The sequence below is a fragment of the Diceros bicornis genome, chromosome 6 (genome assembly GCF_020826845.1).
Source record: "Diceros bicornis minor isolate mBicDic1 chromosome 6, mDicBic1.mat.cur, whole genome shotgun sequence".
NCBI lineage: Eukaryota > Metazoa > Chordata > Mammalia > Perissodactyla > Rhinocerotidae > Diceros > Diceros bicornis.
The window spans coordinates 55,552,886-55,572,008 of NC_080745.1; the positions used below are offsets into that span (position 1 = coordinate 55,552,886).

General features: G+C 42.1%; 1 protein-coding gene and 1 long non-coding RNA gene across 2 annotated transcripts; one reads left to right on the plus strand and one right to left on the minus strand.

Annotated features, from left to right (window-relative positions):
* The first annotated feature begins 630 nt into the window (after nt 1–630).
* On the plus strand, nt 631–14,016 carry IFIT3 (interferon induced protein with tetratricopeptide repeats 3). Its single transcript, XM_058543499.1, has 2 exons — nt 631–773; nt 12,153–14,016. Exons 1-2 carry the CDS (start codon nt 769–771, stop codon nt 13,498–13,500), a joined length of 1,353 nt encoding a protein of 450 aa, XP_058399482.1. The 5' UTR covers nt 631–768; the 3' UTR covers nt 13,501–14,016.
* LOC131407239 (uncharacterized) lies at nt 2,384–12,035 on the minus strand. Its single transcript, XR_009220468.1, has 3 exons — nt 11,640–12,035; nt 4,556–4,682; nt 2,384–2,623 (listed from the first exon to the last, which is right to left on the minus strand). It is a non-coding gene; the product is annotated as an uncharacterized LOC131407239 (long non-coding RNA).
* Nucleotides 14,017–19,123: the final 5,107 nt, after the last annotated feature.

Below are 19,123 nucleotides of genomic sequence, written 5' to 3' on the forward strand. Positions count from 1 at the left end.
TACTCCTTCAGAGCTCAAAGCATAAATATGCAAATTTATCAGCTAGCCAGCCAGCCATTAAACAATATTACAATGTGTTATTTCCCATTTTACAGCTGGGAATGATGGCCTTAGACCTCAGAGATTTAAACTGCTTGGGCTTCACTCCAGGGCTTGGCTTCCTATGTGGAGTATGGGGCAAAAAGGAAATTTAGGCTAAGTGATTGGACTCAGGGTTAATCCCAGAGTTAGTTAACTGAACACACACAAGTCAAGCCAGGTCTCCAGGAGCAAATTGTCTCCCACAAGTCAATTTACTGGAAGAAACTACTTTTTACAAAACATTTCTGGATTGGTGTTTCTCATCATGTGGTCCCAGAAACCCCTACATCAGCATCCCCTACAGACTTTATTAAAATACAGTTTCCTAGGATCCACCCCAGATTTTTGGTCAAATTCTTGGCAGTGCTTGCACATCCCCTCAATCTGCAGTTTCAGAGTCATGATTTTAAACATTGTACTTCAACTGAGTCATCACAGATCTCAATCTTCAGTTTTCTTTTCCTCTTCTTGACTTTAAATCAGTTTCACTTTCCAATTCCTCCTCACTTTCATAAAGGCAATCACTGAGAAACAGGGATAAAGCATCAGCTGATGCATGCACCCCACCCTCAGTTTCCCTTTATATAGTTCCTTTAGCGCTTACTTGAGGCGGACTGGGAAGATTTCTGAAGAGCAAATCGGCTTGGATCCCAGCTTTTCAGACCAGCAGAGAAGCAGATCGCAGTCATGAGGTCAGTGAAAGAGTTTCTCTGGTGAAGGCAAGTTCCTGAGTTGTCCTGTTGTTTATGGACTAAACGTGCCTTTATCAGTATGGTCACTTTTTACTCCTGTGGCTTTTTCTAGTGTACACACTCAGGCTCCCCAAGCTTCTAGAACTGTTCACTGGGTGGAGCTGGGAGCCAGAAGCTGGGATGTGAGGGAGGCTTGGCAGGAGCGGTTAGATCCACTCAAGCACAAAGTTTGCTGATTCAAAGTGAGACCTAAGGAAAGTGCTTTTTGTGGGCTTTTCTGTTGTTGTTTTCTTCGAAAGAACTAAGAGGCTCTCTTCTTGTCATTTTAAAGGAAAGCATTTCTTTTCGGCAGATATTATTACAGATGGAATTGGTAGTGCAAATCCAACTCACGTTGATGGGAATTTTGCCCTGAAAGTTTGATCAGTTCAAGGTGGGAAGTGGAAGAGATGATTCTCACAGATGGGCATTTTCCATTTCTTATCTGAAAACAAAACCCAAAGCACAGAGTTTGCTTTATACTGCTGTGATGAGAGCTGGGTAGCAGCAGAAAATAATTTCTCTTCAAAACATAATGACCTAATCTCTTTTCTAATACTGATCTCACCTCTAGTGATGGAAAGCAGATCAGTGGTTGCCTGGGGATGGTGGAGGGTGGGGGTGGGATAGGCTAGGAAGGAAAGCACACTGGGAAATCTTTGGGGGTGATACGAAGAACCTACAAGGAGATGGTGGTGGTTACATGGGTATATACATTTGTCAAAACTCATCAAACTGTATACTTAAAATGGGTGCATTTTATTGTATGCAAAGTGTAATCTTCGTAAACTTGATTTTAAAAAATGCATGTAGACCTGCTCAAGATCTGCCACCAGATAGAGCAGAGCTGAGAGAGAAAGAAGTCTTTCCCACCAAACATCTATGGGGAGGGATTGAGGGCTTGATTGCCTGGGGAGGGAGGATCCCAGTGACCACTCAGAGAGTGAGGGAAGGAAGACCAAGGGTTCCCAAATGCTCTGCAGGCTCATATTTGGGGATGGTACTAGGAATTCACTGCCAAGTGCCTCAGGTTACCCTTTTCTACATAATGGCTTCCTGGTCATGAGTGATGTTAATTGTGCCTGCATGAGTGAGGTTGACCAGAAAACCTGGCCCTGCCCAGTGCCCTGGTAGCCAGTCTGCTCAAGAGGTTTTGCAGTGACCTGTGCTTGGGTGTGCCAGAGCCCCGTGACTTGAAGAGGCCTGAGAGAGGATCTCTAGACTACACTGGACTAAGCTCACATCAAGGGGCCACTGTTCCCAGAGGCTGCAGGCACAGAGGCAGGTTGGGCTGCTCCTCCCAGCAGTGCTAAAATTTGCCAAAGGATTCCTGGACCTGCCTGCTGATGGCTGCCTCCTCTGCCCCATCCACTATGAAACTCTGTTTTTCCCTTCACATACTCAAAATTCACTTAAAATTATAACACTAATATACCAGTGATCATGGTGGTAACAGTTTCTATGTGATCAGTAGTTAGTGGTGCATTCTATTAAGTGCTTCACATGCATTGTCTCTTATCATCCTCCCGTAGCCCCAGAAAGGACGAACTATTATTTTTTTATTAGCCTTATTTTCTAGATAAGCAAAAGAGGGCTCAGAGGCCAATTACGTGCCTAGGAGGTCAGATGGAGCGTAGGTTCAGAGCAAGGTCATTTCCAAGGTGCGGAACTCGAGTGCTGAGCATCTTCTGGCTCCGTGTACAAAGGCCGAAAGGGTGAAATGTCCTAATGCTCTTGCGACCCACTCCTTAGAGTGCCCAGAGCCACACCTTAGAAGAAGGTAAAAGTGGATCTCCCCAGGACATTGTTTCCTATACGTCGGATGGAAGGAAGAAGGAAATTCATTCCAGGCCATTTTAAAAGCGAGAAAATATGGCTAACTGATGTGATTCAAGAAATATCCCAGAGCTGGTCAGAGAGAGAACCAAAATCCAGGTGTCCTGTGGTTATTTTCCTCTATTCTAGATCATCTGACTCACTCTTTGATACATTACATTATCTCCCACAAGTAAATGGGAAACTGCTTTTCAAAATACCTCTAGAACAGTGCTTCTCAAAATGTGGTACAGGACTCCTGCAACACAATTTCAAGGGTGCTTTTAAAAATGCAGATTCCTGAGCCCACCTCCAGATCGCATCAGAATCTCTGGCAGTAGGGCCTATAATCTGTAAGGCATCTATAATGCCTTTTTACAAACTCTCAAACACAGTTGAGAATCTGTGTAGAACAATATTCCCAGCAGAGAGTAAACACAGCTCTCACAGGTTCAGTTTCAGCTTCTCCTCAACAGAAATACTGACAACATTGCATCAGTTTCATTTTCCTTTTCTGCTTCATGAAAGCACACACTTAAGGGCTAGCGTCCTGGGGGGAAATCTCTTCAGCATTTGCTTGCAATCCACAAGCAGAAAATAAAGTCAGCCTGGACCCCAGCTTTTCAGAATAGCAAGGAAACAGCCATCATGAGGTAAATATTCCCCGCTTCTCTGATAGGAAGTTGAGAATTGCTCACAGATCTTGTACTTATGTGCAGCTTCCTGAAAGTATGCTGATTCAGTGTTTGCTTATAAATTAAATATGCATTTATCTAATTCAATCATAAATCTATCTTACCAATTCTTGCATTTTTATTTTTGTGGCTCTTTCTGATTTACAGAGTCAGGCAGCGTAAGGACAGTAAGGGAAGTGCTTCCAGCAGAGCTGGAAGCTGGCAGCCTGGAAGGGAAGGGGGTTGTTGAGACAGGCTAGAGGGACAGCGTGCTCGATCCTTTCAGGCAAAATCTAGTCAATGAGGACTGGAGTCTGGAGGATAGTTATTGGAGGTCCTGGTCTCTCTTTTGTTTCTTATATTCGAAAGGACTAAATCAGAGTTTTGTGAGTTTTGTTGTGATTATTTTAAAAGCATGCTTACTTCTCAGCAAACATGCTAATAACTAATTCAGCACTGCCAAACTCCAGTTTCATAAAAAGGTCTTCTATCTTGAAATTTGCTCTTTCAGAATTGAGGAATATGTCTCCCTAGCTTTCTTTTTACTGACTGCTAGCCCTCCCCTGTGAACTAGGAACAGGGAGAAAGTGTCTGCAGATGCCCTCTATCACAACCAACATGAGCGCTCTATTAGAATGCAAATTACTGGGCCCTGCCTTTTGAAATCCTGATTGAGTAGATCAGAAATAAGGCCTAGAAAAAAAATACATCTTTAAAGAGGACCAAGGGTACTTTATATACACACTAAACGCTCCCTGCATTGTATGTGTGTAAATGTGAGTGAAGGAAGCCCAAGGTGGGTGGGGAGTGGGATGGGTGGGAAGGATGTTGCTGACATAAAGCAAGCCTTGCCTATTTAAGAGATATTTTAGAGATGAGAAACTGGTGATTGGAAATCACTTCCAAAAAGTGAAGTTGTCCTGGAACCTTGCTACTCACAATGTGGTCCAGTCCAATACCCCCTGAGAAGTTGTTACGAAGGCAGCATCCCAGACCTACTGAATACAAATCCGCATTTTAACAAGATCCTCAGGTGATCTGGTCCACGTGCACATTAAAGTGTGAAAAGCACTGCTCTGGAGAGTTCCTTGGCTCATTTTTTGAAGTGATGGGTTCCTTGGGTTGTGCCTATTCTGACCAACTGACTGGGCATGAGGTCTGCCTGTCCCTTCACGTAGTCAGCTGGAGCATAACCAGAGCATCTGTGATGCAAGCTGCCTTGGCGGAGATTTCCCCGGAAACTCCTACACTTACCATTTAAACAGGGCCTCTTTCTGAAAATTTCAAGATTCTACTCGAGTAATGGCTTTGATTAAGCCCTGGAAGGAGATGTGGCATCCACGCTGGAGTATGCAGGCAGCGCCAACAGGCTGTCACCATCCTGGTAGGCAAGCAGAAGGAGGAAAGACTATAAAAGGCTATAAATGAGATTTCCTCAGGACCAGTAATGCTGGTTTTATCTGCTTTGGTCAGCAAAACTTCATAGCTGCAGCTTGAGGCTGTGAGAAATCTCTTCCTGGGCCACAAGGACTCCCACCTCCCCAACGTTTTCTATTAGATACAGAATCTTCAGGTAGGAAGGGCATTCAACACCTCACGTTTCACCTAAACTTAGACACTCTCTTTATCAAGTTACTGCAGCCATCATGCTACTTGCTTGTTTGTCCACTCTTTAGATATCGGAATTTAATTATTGTTCAGTAATTTATTAAATTTTATACATATACATATAAAGAGTATTTACAGTGACTTCCAAAAACACATATGAGATAAATTAGTAATTGAGTAAACCTTGGCAAATGGAGTATTAGTTTTTAAATGGCAATAATATTTTTTATTAAATCAGAATTCTTTTCAAATGTTTTATTTTGATCTACTCAGTTAAATATGTTAACGTTATCATAACTACAACAATTACAACACAGGTAAACATGTCAATTAATATATAATAAATATGTAATGAAAATCCAAAGGGGAGAAAAACCCAGAGTATTTCATGTACCTAAACTATGTAGAAGAAAAAGTGACAAGAATTGCTAAGATAATTTTTTTTTAATTTCAGCTTTATTGAGGTATTACTGACATATAAAATTGTAAGATATTTAAAGTGTAAATCATAGTGATTTGATATATGTATACATTGTGAAAGGATGCCCCCCCATCTAGTTAATTAACACATCTATCACTTCACATATTTATCTTTCTTTTGGGGGGGGTGAGAACATTTAAGTTCTACATTCTTAGCAAATTTCAGTTATAGCATACAGTGTTATCAACTAGCCATGTTATACATTAGAGCCTTAGACCTTATTCATCTTATAGCTGAATACCCTTTTACCAACCTCTCTCTGTTTCTCCCACCCCTCTACCCCTGGCAACCACTATTCTACTCTGTTTCTACGAGTTTGACTTGTTTTTTTTTAGATTCCACATATAACTGATATCATGCAGTATTTATCTTTCTCTATCTGGCTTATTTCACTTAGCATAATGTCCTCAAGGTCCATTCATGTTGTTGCAAAAAGCAAGATTTCTTTCTTTTTTATTTTTATTTTTATTTTATTTATGTATTTATTTTTGGTGAGGAAGATCAGCCCTGTGCTAACATCTGCCAATCCTCCTCTTTTTTGTGCTGAGGAAGACCGGCCCTGGGCTAACATCCGTGCCCATCTTCCTCCACTTTATGTGGGACACCGCCACAGCATGGCCTGACAAGTGGTGCGTCGGTGTGCGCCCGGGATCCGAACCAGAGAACCCCGGGCTGCTGCATCGGATCGCGCGCACTTAACCGCTTGCGCCACCGGGCCGGCCCGAGATTTCTTTTATTTTTATGTCTGAATAATACTGGTCAGAAAAGATTCTTGATATGATCTCAATCTTCTTAAATTTTATTAAGACTTATTTGGGGGCCCAACGTATGATTTATCCTGGAGACGGTTCCACGTGCGCTTGAGAAAAACGTGCATTCTTCTGCTGTTGGATGGAATGTTCTGTAAATGTCTAAGTCCATCCAGTTGAACATATTGCTTAAGTCCAATGTTTGCTTATTGATTTGCTGTCTGGATGATCTATCCATTGTTGAAAAGCGGTATTGCGAAGCCCCTACTATTTTTGTATTGCTGGCTTTTTCTTTCTTCAGGTCTATTAATATTTGCTTTGTATATTTAGGTGCTCATGTGTTGGGTACATAAATATTTATAAATATTATATCCTCTTGTTGGATTGACCCCTTTATCATCAAACAATGACATTCTTTGCCTCTTATTACAATCTCTGGCTTAAAGTCTATTTTGTCCAATATAAGTATAACTACCCTTGCTTTCTTTTGTTTTGCATGGAATATCTTTTTCCATCCCCTCACTTTCAGCCTGTGTGACTGAAAAGCTGAAGGCAACTGTGGCGAAGGAAGAAATTTTCCTCGACCCTTCTACGTGCTTCTGGCTGGTCTAAGAATTAAATTGACATGAGACAGATTAACAGGAGAAAATCAAATTTAATTTTGTACATATGAGAACCCCACATACATGAGAGGTTCAGAGACAAAAAGGTACATGAGGTATACATGCCATCTTGAGCTAAGGAATGCAGTAGGGGCCTTAGGCTTCAGAGGGAAGGAGGGAAATTCACAGGATAATAAGAGTAGATGTTCAGTAATTAGAGGTTTGCCCTGCCATACAGATAGGTCATAAAATTTTATTTCTGGTAATAACTCTTATTATGGGCAAGGCCTCCAATTTAAATTCTTTGAGGGAGAAGTAAAAGTTTCTCTTGAGCCTGCAGGGTCTCATTTGCCTCAGCTGAAAATATTCCACATGCCAAAGTGGCACATCTTGGGGAAGCCTGTTCTGAACCCCTTCACAGCATATAGTTGGGTCTTATTTTTTATCCATTCAGCCACTCTATGTCTTTTGACTGGAGAATTTAGTCCATTTAGATTTAAAGTAATTATTAATAGTTATGGACTTGCCACTTTGTTAATTGTTTTCTGGTTGTGTTGTAATTCCTTTGTTCCTTTCTTCTTCTCTTGCTCTCTTCCTTTGTGATTTCATGATTTTCTGTAGTGGTACACTTAGATTCCTTTCTCTTTATCTTTTGTGTATCTATTATAGGTTTTTGTTTTGTGGTTACCATGAGGCTTACATAAAACATCTTGTAACAGTCTATTTTAAGCTGATAACTTAAGTTTGAGCACATACTAAAACTCTACCTTTTTACTCGCCCCTACCCCCACATTTTATGTTTTTGATGTCACAATTTACATCTTTTTATCTTGTGTATACATTAACAAATGATCGTAGTTATAGTTATTTTTAAAACTTTCATCTTTTAACCATTATACTAGATTTATAAGCAATTCATCCACCAAGGCAATAGTATTTTAAGGCAAACCTCCTGGACTCTGGCTCTGGGTTTCATGTTTCTTCTTATCCAGATCTCAGCACTCCGAGTCCAATATACTTTGTTCCAAATTTTACTTCAGGGAGAGGTCAGGTATCAAACACCTAATCAAATTGGAGATCTAAGGAGGAAGTCTTAGGAAAAATCAACAGATCTGAATTCCCAGTTGCAATAGGTTTGATAATCATGAAGCCACATACATAGTAGGCTATCTTCCTGAATAAACTGTTCAACATTATCGTAAATTTTTTAGCATGGTCAGCTCTAGCATTGGTGAAGTGGTGCTATGGATGGAATGTCCCCAAGAGTTCCACACTCAGGCTCTCTCATAGGTTCAGAAATGTTGAGTGAGCTTTTCTGTTCTCACTTTCTTGAGCAATTGACATCTAAAGCTTATGACAGGGTTGGAATATGTTTCATCTTGGAGAGAGATTCTTTATCAATAAATGCTTAAAAGTTTAGTTTGGTAAGATCTCTCTGGTTTACTGATGTTAGGGAGGAATAATTTTCGTTCTCCCATTCTAGGTTCTCCAGCTGGCCTAATAATTAAATTGACGCAAGACAGCTTAACAGGAGAAAAACAAACAAAAGCTTAATAACATGTATACATGGGAGAGATCCAGGAAAACTGATCACCTCTCAGAAATGATGGAAACCATCACCTTAAATACCATCTTCAGCTGAGGACAAAAGAAGATGTTGGGGGTGGGGAGTCAGTTATGGGTGGTTACCAGGAAGGGCATAGTAAACAATGGTAAGGTTGTTATGCAAATTTAAGTCACTGCCTTCTCCCTTGGTAAGAGTTTTAAAGATTTAGTCATCCCCCTCTTCCTGGAATGGGGAGGGATACACCCTCAAATGGAGATTTCCCTTATAAATGTAAATGTCTCTTACAAAATGGTAACTTCTACTCAGTTTTCAGAGCTTCTCCTGTGTCTGCAGTTTCTTTAAAATAATCCTTATGCCAAAGAGGCATCTTTTGGGGTGGAAAATTTTGCTCCCCTACACTGATATGTCAAAGCCTACACTACCACCATGGGATAAAAAGAGATAGTGTCATCAAACTGGCAAGGTGATTTCTGGTTTTTGTTGAAGCAAAAACATCCAGTCACCTGTCTTTCTGTAGGCTCACTGAGAAGTTGGATGAATACTCTCTATCAATCCTTAGAATGTTCAGCTATTATTTCCAGGCACTTACATACACCTACAGATCTGCAGACACAGTCTATTTATCTGGAATCCACACTTTCCTTCTGTTACCACCCAACGAGGGGCCTTCTGCTCGCCACGACACATGCCAATAGTCAAGAGGCAAGGTGGTAGGAGAAAAAGGACTTTTTTATTACAGCTTGCTAGCAAGAGGGAAGATGGCCGACTAACGTCTGAAAAAAACCATCTTAAGGGGCACAGAGTCTTACAGCAGTTATATAGGCTGCTGGGTTATAGGGGAGGAGGTTAGGAATGTTGACCTTCTGGTGTTACAGAGTAGGAGTCGCCACACCAGATCTTTTAGTATTCATTGATGATGGCTATTAGCGTAGATTCTCTGTTCAGGGGTCATCACATTCCTAAGGAACTCAAAAGAACAAAGTTATCATCTTATCACAGCTGGGAGGTACGTGCACAAGCAGGGGTTGTAAAATCTACAGAACAGTTAGACCTCCTGGAGGGTGCATATCCAGCTGGGTTAGTTTGTCAGACGTCATTCAAAGTTACAATAGGGCTTCTTTTCTACAATATGGCTTCCCTTATGTCAACCTTGTCTTGAGCCAGTATCACTTCCACCCTCTAAACTTCCTAATTGGGCAATCAGCAAGATTAACTAATGTTGAGACACTAAAACGCCTTTATCACATTTTAGTTGCATAACAGTTATAAACAGATTTGTTCAGTGATCTTCTTTATAACTTACTTTATTTTGTAATAATTGCTACCTTAAGTTATGACCTGTAGTCCTACATAGGACAGTTAGAATCCCCAGGTGAAGCCGAATTGGAAAACCCTAGAATGGAGAGGGAAGACATTGGCATTGTGGTGCTTTAGCCAGGGACCAAGAGAATAAAAAACGCTGCCGAGAAAAGAGGCACACACATAAAAAGGATATCTACATAGACAGCAACTTCCCCCTCTTCCCTTGCCTTTGGGTTGATTCCCTTGCCTCTGCGTCTCTCACTATAAAGCATTTCACATGTAATCATATTGGGTCAGAAACAGCTTAGATGACCATTGCTGGAGAGAGAGACAGGAAGTAGGTCAGAGCACTTGTAGCAGTGGTGTGGGGGCCGGTGCTGATCCATGGTAAACTGCAAATAAAGTCAGTGGCTCCTCATAGAGCAAAATGTATTTTGACATTTTAAAGAACTTCCCATTATTCTGAGATTATATCCTTTTTACTTATTCAATAATAATAAAAATGCTTCCTTTCTCTCTTTTTCTCATTTTTTAAATAAAATATTGGTAAGAATAGATGGTTGTTGTCTTTTGGGATGAATTTTCTCCCCATGTCACTGTATTGCCAACTAAGTTGGCAGTCCTATTTGGTTCATAACTTTTTTCTGAAATTGTGCTAGTCTATGAAATTCAAAAATATGGACAACACAGGGAGACTGATTCAGTCAGACTGAAACTAAGCCTGCATGGGTCTGTGCATGACCGCAGGGAGGCGGGGGTCGGGGAGAGAAGAAGGGAAATCACATAGCATGGTGGCAAACATCCCTGGGCTTTCATTTCTTTACATGACTCATTCTAACCAGACTGTGAGCTCCTGGGAACAGAGAGGGCCGGGATAACCTTTATTGTTCTTAGTGTCCCCCAAAACTAACAAAGTGATTCAAAGAGGTAACCCTGTAAAGGATCCTTGGAGGACTAAATAAACCTTACCCAGGAGGTGTGAGGGCTGAGCCCTGACTTAGTACTGAGCAGGACAAGAGCTCCCAGTTCTTATCACAGCAGTGCTCTCCTCTCATCGCCTTACCTTACCTCTTACATATTTGCTCACACAGTGATGTGCTTTGCGGGTTCTTGCACAGACCCTAGCTGTAGAAAGGCGAATCTAGGAAGCAAGAGAAAAGTACCTCCTCTTCTTTCTAGGATGACTTAGGGGTGTGTACTAGTCAAGGTTCTCAGTGAAACAAAACCAATAGGAGATCTATATACATATATGCTGCTGGTTGATGTCGGGCCCAACCCACGAAGGTTGGGAAGAGGCAGCAGGCATTTGCTGAAGGCAGTTCTTCCAGGCTCTTCTGTGTTCCTGCTAGCCAAGAAGTAAACTATTTTGAGCACTACAATGGAGGAAATTGAGTCAGCCAGCTGCAGAGCTTAGACTTCACTTGTTTTTCTTCACCTTTTACTTGAAGGTTAATGGAGGATGGACTCCTGGGTGGAGAACTCTTGGCTGTCTTACCATCAGCTCTGCCTTGCACTGTGGTCATCAACTTTCTTCAGATCAAAAGTAGGCAGGCACAAGTGGTGGGCTCACAACGTTTGACCTCACCTGGTTTTTCTGTTTTGTACATTTTTCAGCAGTGAAACCAAAGTGGATCTTTAGCTTCTTCCCCATTTCTTGCAAAGGAAGAGCCTTTATACAATTGGACACATTTTGGTTTTCCTCATTGAGAATTTTAACTCGCTTTTGTATTATTTCTACAATAATTTGTAAAGATATTTATTTTTATCCTTTTTTCTTCTTTTACTTTTCAGGTCAAATTTTTTTATACTGCCCTTATTTGCTAAAATAAAGATTCTCACCTAAAGCTAGTAAAATATATATATATACACATATATATATATATTTATTTAAATAAAATATTTTTACATATTTTCTATGTAGGGAAATATAAATATAAAAATATATACTTTATATATATTTAAATAAAATATTTATATATATATATTTAGAATGAGAGATACAGAAATTTATTATGAGGATTTGGCTCACATGATTACAGAAGCTGAGACATCCCATGATCCACTGTCTGCAAGCTGCAGACCCGCGAACGCCAATGGTGTTGTTCCATTCTGAGTCCAAAGGCCTGAGAACTGGAGGGCTAATGGTGTAAGTTCCAATCTGAGTCTGAAGGCCTGAGAACCAGGAAAGCCTATGGTGCAAGTCCCAGTTGAGGGAAGGAGAAGATGAATTTCCCAGCTCAGGAGCAAGTCACAGAGAGCGAATTCACCTGCCCTCTGCCTTTTTGTTCTACTCAGGCCTCAACAGGTTGGATGATACCCAACCACACTGGGGAGGGCAATCTGCTTTACTCAGTCTGCTGATTTAAATGCTAATCTCTTCTGGGAACACCCTCACAGATATGCCCAGAACTAATGTTTAACCAGATATCTGGGCATACCGTGGCCCAGTCAAGTTGACACACAAGATTAACCTGTAATTGCATCACAGGGTGCAGTGCTGGGCAGGTGCACATCACAGTGACCATGTTTCTTTTCTCCACAGTGAAGTTAACAGAAATTCTCTGGAGAAAATCCTTCCACAGCTAAAATGCCATTTCACGTGGAACCTATTTAAGGAAGAAAGTGTCTCACAGGATCTAGAAGATAGAGTGTGTAAACAGATTGAATTTTTAAACACTGAGTTCAGAGCTACAATGTACAACTTGTTGGCCTACATAAAACACCAGAAAGGCCAAAACGAGGCAGCCCTGGAATGCTTACGGCAAGCTGAGGAGTTAATCCAGCGAGAGCACACTGACCAAGCAGAAATCCGAAGTCTGGTCACTTGGGGAAACTATGCCTGGGTCTACTATCACATGGGCAGACTCTCAGAAGCCCAGATTTATGTAGACAAGGTGAAACAAGTGTGCGAGAAGTTTTCAAATCCTTACAGTATTGAGTGTCCTGAGCTTGACTGTGAGGAAGGGTGGACACTGCTAAAGTGTGGAGGAAAGCAAAATGAAAGGGCAAAGGTGTATTTTGAGAAGGCTTTGGAAGAGAAACCCAACAACCCGGAATTCACCTCTGGACTGGCCATCGCGACGTACTGTCTGGACGAAAAACCACAGAAGCAGTTCTCTGCCGAGGTTCTGAAGCAGGCCATTGAGCTGTGTCCTGACAATCAGTACGTCAAAGTTCTCTTTGCCCTGAAATTGCAGAAGGTGAACAAAGAAGCTGAAGCGGAGCTGTTGGTTGAAGAGGCCCTAGAGAAAGCTCCTCGCCAAACAGAGGTCCTTCGCGAGGCAGCCAAATTTTATCAAAAAAAAGGTGATCTAGACAAAGCTATTGAATTGTTTCGAAAGGCGTCGGAATTCCTACCAAACAATGGCTACCTCTATCACCAGATTGGGTGCTGCTATCGGGCAAAAATCAAACAAATTCAGAATACAGGAGAATCTGAAGCTAGTGAAAATAGAGAAAAGATTAAAGAACTAAAGAAACAAGCTATAGACTATTTTATTAAAACTATTGAGAAGAGACCAAACTCTCTGTATGCATACTGTGATCTCACTGAGCTCCTGGAAGCAGACGAACGTTATCAGATACCATTCAGTAAGGAGCTCCCTGACACTGAGAGGCAACAACACCGTCAGCAACTACAGAACGTAGCTGAAAATCAGCTTCCACAAAATGCGCCAAATTATTGGTTTTGCCAAGGATTAATTCACAAGCTGAATGGAGATCTGCTGCCGGCAGCCGAATGTTATGAGAAGGAACTGGGCCGCCTACTAAGGAACAGCCCTTCCGGCATAGGCAGATTTTTCCTGCCAGCATCTGAGCTTGAAGAAAACAGTGAGGAAATGGGCCAGGGAGCCGACATCTCCATTCTAGGAGAGCTCCCTGACCCCTGAGCTGAAACAGAGAGGAGGGAAAGGAACAGAGAGTCAGGGAGCCTGGAATGGTGGCCATGATGAGGAGAGGGGTGGGAAGGCAGGGGCTCCCCAATCTGAGCTTGCTGAGCAAGGCGGCCTTTCTTATTGCTTTAAGGTACACTTTTAGAGAGCTGTTTTCTCATGTTTGTCCACCCTGTCCATACCAGCCACACATATTTCTCTAGTCTGCAAATCTTAAAACTACTTATTAGTAGAAACAGTGCTTCAGTTCTGCGTGATGCTGATGAGTTCTCCGTTTGTACTCAGTTCACCAGATATGCCCCGCTTCTGTCCTTGTTGCTAGGAGTCATAATTGGTGACTGCCTATGAACACAATTTCATCCTTCATCCCATTACCATCTAGCCTTCTGGGCCTCCAGGAAGACTAGCTTTTGACTAACCCTGGAAAATTCCTTATGTCTTGCTCTTGGCTTTAGCCATGTATTTATATGTATTCTTGATAGTGATACTACAATAAATATGTATTCTTGATAACAGTGTTACAATAAATTTGAAAATTTCAACTCAGGATAGAAGTAATCGTGTGGTTTGTATGTGTGACTAAGAGTAATATTAATTCCCAAAGTTTCTCTTGCTAGAGACGGTGAGTAATTGCTACAGCCATACCATGCTATTCTCAACATGTCCATTTCAGCTCCTCCTTGAAGCTAATACTCTCACCCTGTAGCCAGCCCATCCTTGGGTTGTGGGAACTATGACTCTCATTCCAGCCCAGAGGCCTCAGCTGAGCCCAGTGCCCAGTTAGCAGCTGCTGTTGTTGACCAGGGTTGCTGTGCACCCAGGAACATCTGGGCAATTGCCTCCCTGACAGAGTATAAGGGGCACTAGTACCAGGCTGGCCATTGAGACAAAGATCTTCACCCTCCAGGGTGAATAAAAATATTCATATATTCTCCTCCCAGCTGAGGAAATCCATAAGGGTTGTTTACACCATGCAACCAACCAGTGTAGGTAAGAGCCCATCAACCTCTATCCACCCCACCACAAGGTCCACACTCGTATACTTTTCTAGTGATATCATCTGATTGTCTGTATGCAGAGGAAAATTCTTATGTACCAGATCCCAAAGAAGACAGAGGGACTGGCAGTCCTATCTAGTTTGTGAGTAGAGTCCCAAAAATTTGACTCTTTCCTCATGCAGCAAGAGAATCCTGGAAAGTTTCTTAATAATCTACATTGGCTGTAGGAGCAGTAGACTTTCGTGAGAGTGACCCTCCACCCGAGGTGTCTGCTGGCTCTAGCAAGGCTGGGGGGAGCCACCAGGTGCCCAGCAGTGAATTCCTGACTCCTGGCCAGCCACGACCTGGAGCAGCACCCTCTCCTGTGACCAGTTCCAGATGGGTCTGCTGGGCCCCTATAAGGGATATTACTATGGGAACAAATATTGAAAGGTTGGCTGAGATAGAAAGGCAGTTGTATAGGAAGGCAGAGACTAGCCACTTCCTGCCCTCAAAAAACAGCTACAGCTCTGGGGTAGGTGAGGAACTGCCTATCTATGTGCAAACACACATGCTCAAGGACACAAAGATTTTGAATACCAGTGGTGATGGGAGAGATTAGAGGATTCCTACACTGCTACCCCAATAGGGGTACCTGTTCTCATCCCCAGGAAATACACACAGCTGACTCATAAAAGGATTATGGACACCACCCAACACTATCCCTCCACACTCGGACTCCCATCCACCGTCGGATAGTGTTGAGGCTGCCCAGAAGATGCAGTTGACTTGTCCTGACCTACTTACCTAGGCTATGATTTATTTTGTTGCCTGGTCAATTTTATTGAAAAGATGCCTCTGCATCTACAATCTACCCTTGTCTGAGTGGACACCCCCAATCTGCACTTCCTGGTGTATGACCCTGATTTCACCACAGCTCTGCCTCTGGAGACTCAGAGGGAATCACATAAATTGCTGGTTTACGCAGTCATCTACTCCTTCTTACTACCTGAGGCCATACCCCGCCTTACCCAGTTAGTAACCTGGTAGGGACTTAGAGCTTCCAGACCAATTCAATTTTACCTCCACCCAGGCTGCCGCCAGTGTGTGTAGGGCAGGCTTGACTGGTGGCCACACAGCATGTCCTAGCAGATTCCAGGCCAGTCCACAAAAAAGATAATTGGAGGAATGGGGATAAATCTCTACAGGGGAACCATGGACTCCTTCCCTCAAGCATAACAGCTCCAGGGAGATAGGGACCCCATCTCTTTTGCTCACAATTTTATGCCCATCCCCCAAAAAAGTGCCTGGATTGAACAAGGCTCTCAAAAAAATCTGATGAAGAAAGGAACACACTGTCTCCACTCCAGAACTATGACACTGCCATTACCTTCAGCTCAGGGATCACCTCCTCCAAGACAACTTCTCTGAATCTGAATACTGGGAAGATAAAAGAGTAAATGCCCAAAGCTACACACCGCTTGGCAAGCCATGTTGTGGCAGCGTCCCATATAAAGTGGAGGAAGATGGGCATAGATGTTAGCACAGGGCCAGTCTTCCTCACCAAAAAAAAAAAGAGGATTGGCAGATGTTAGCACAGGGCTGATCTTCCTCACACTCAAAATAAATAAATAAATAAATAAATAAATAAAAAGAAAAGGGATTTGAGGGGAGCCATCTGCCAGTGAAGCAACAGGCAGATCTAGTTCCTGATCTTGTGGCTCTTCTGGGTCTCTCTCTATCTGACTCAATTTCAAGGTTTCTGCAGCACTAGTAGTTGGATCACTAAAATTGTCCCTGGCCCTCAATCATTGGCTAGCTAGCCCTATAATATAAATTATCCTCCAATAACAAACAAGCAGAGGCGAGGGCCCTGAATTCAGCCACTGGCTGGATTCTAGGAAGACTAAGCCATTGGCCACTGACTTGGAAATCTTGGTTGATATTGAGAAATAAATGGCAAGCAATAGGATATACTGGAGTATATGAGGGAGCCATTTGGTGTAAAACTAATTTGGCCTGACCTTGTTTTTCCAAAAGAGCCTGACATGGCCATTGAGTATGCATTGTATATCTGCTTTAACTATTTGCTGTGTCCCAAAGACAAGAACAAATGCCCTTAAGATAAAGATGTAACTTGCGCCACATTGGCATTTCCTTAAGGATAAGCATCTCTCCCTAGAACTGATTGCTGCGCTCACCCTGTGACCACCCAGCTTGAGACAACAGACCCGTTACCTGCTGTGTCCATCAATCGCTGTGCCCAACAGGGCAATCTCATGACTACTGTAAAAGGGACATTGCCATCATATGTGATACATGCTCTTTGATGGTATATAACCACTCCATATACCCCCACTTCTTTGGAGTGCTCCATTCCTTTGTGAAAGGACTCTCCTGGGGTATATGGTCCTCAGATCTGGCTCATAATAAATTCACCCCAATTCAGATTTATAGATTGGTTATGGATTATTTGTGTTGACAATATCATCAGGACTCAGGAATCACCATGTGTCCATTCCTTTCTCTCATAGAGGGATTAGGGCTAGTGTCTTGCAGAAAATATTTTCACCTGAAAATACTACTGTTCTGTGAAAATCCTCCATCTGATATAAGAGCAAGAGATAGAAAGCCAGGTGTGTGCTGGTAAATGTTTAGCAAATGGTCCTAAAAAAAAAAAAAAATCCCTAATTTGTAGCATTTGCCATTTTCCATGGTATACATACTCTATTCCTGGAAAATCTTGAGTTAAGAATGTGACATTGTTGCAGATTCTCCCTCCAGGTAGGACTGGGGAGGAATTGCATGACCAATTGGATAGAAAGTGACTCACCGCATAGCTCCCGAGTGCCGGGGAGAAAACTGGCACCTAATATAGCTTAAATGAAAGAGACTTCTGCTCTACCGATGGAGGCATAAAAATAAAGATTCCTGTAGCACTTAATGGCTGCACTAATGTCTCCCGGAGCCAAAAAAAAAAGAAAAAAAAAACCATCCAGAACACTCTTCCAGATATGCAGGATACAGTATCACTGGCCAATGCCAGGAATGGGACAGCTTTTGTAAGGAAGAGCAGGTCAGAGCTGACCCCAGCTCCTGACATCCACATGCACTATCCAGTCCTTAAGATTCATTGCTTTGAGTTGAAATTCTGCCCATTGTGATTGTTTCCCTATTTCCATTTCACATTTACTACCATCCCATCACCCTCAGGTACGTCTCACAGCCTTTCTTTGTTCACATTCCCTACTTGTCCCACGGATGAGATTTCTGCCTCTCTCCCTCTTGTGGAATTTTGTGAGGAAAATTTCCTATAAAAGCTGGGTGTGTATGTGTTGCATTTGTTTGAGCATCCTCAGACTGGGCCTATTTCTGGAGGGTAAGCATGGCAAACAAGCACTTTCCAAAACCAGGAGGAAAATTCTTTCTCTTCTTCCATGACACGTTCTTTTGAGTCGAAATGTTCTAACCCATTAGTTTTCTTGAACACAAATTTCAAAGGAATCTTGCTTTGAAGAAGACAGCATTTGTTTATAGACTTAATTAATAGATATTTAACTGTTAGTTCAGTTACTTCTGAATTACTTGGATATACTGATTTGTATAGGACTCCTTGACTGGATCAGAATAGACAAGTGTGTAGGACGGCTAACCACTCAGAACTCAGAGCTGGGGGCTGGGATGGGAGAGGAGCACGGCACCCAGCAAGGATGAAAGGGAAGCTATATTTAAGGCCATTCTGACAAAGTCGACGTAATTAAAAGAGAGAATTGGGAGAAATGTTCTTGGAGTTTGTTCCTCTTTTATTATTTGAAAAACAAAAGAAAAGGACTTGGAATTTTCTTTGTTTTGTTATTTTTAAAACCTCTTCTTTCACAGGATTGTAAAAAATATAATAGATAAGATTTACTGAGAGCTTCTAATGGACAAGACTCTGAGGTACACATTTTAATTCAGGCTTATAAACTTTAAGTGAAGGTGAGATAAATTTTACCTCAGACGCTTAGTTCTAGTCTATACTATACTAAGAATGAATACTCCATTCAAAACATTCTATTTGAAACTTTCTATACAGAATATGCCACCCAAAAGCAGGACCCCACTCCTAACTCCTGCCTGGGTGATCACAAGTTATATTCCAGCTCTGTATGGGACCTACTTGCTTCCTTCCACATTAAGAGACCACGGTTCTCTCTAAGACTTTTGCTGAGAGCAAAAGTAGCTTCCCCATCTCCCTGTTGCTCAAATAAGAGAAGATTTATGGCAATTGTCCAAAAAGAAATGATAGGTACAATTTCTGGGTTAGAACAAGTAAAGTTGCTTTTCTAATGACTCCTGTTCTCTGTACACAGGCTGGACATAACACCCCACCTTCCAGATGTGGTAAGGAAAGAGATCCAGACCTTTGTATCTGCTGGTGAAGTTAATTACATGCTGGAGCTCCTGACCAGCATCTTTGTCTAGCTCAGTTTCACGTTTTCTGCAGAACCAGGAGATGACAATCAAAATGGCCCTAACTCATGTTCACTGCCCAGACTGGGCCTGTAATAACAATGTATACTCCAGTCACTGACAAGCAGGGATCGGAAGCACTGAAATCAGCTATTGGCTTTTTCAAGGAGCAGTGGGCATTCTGCCATTGG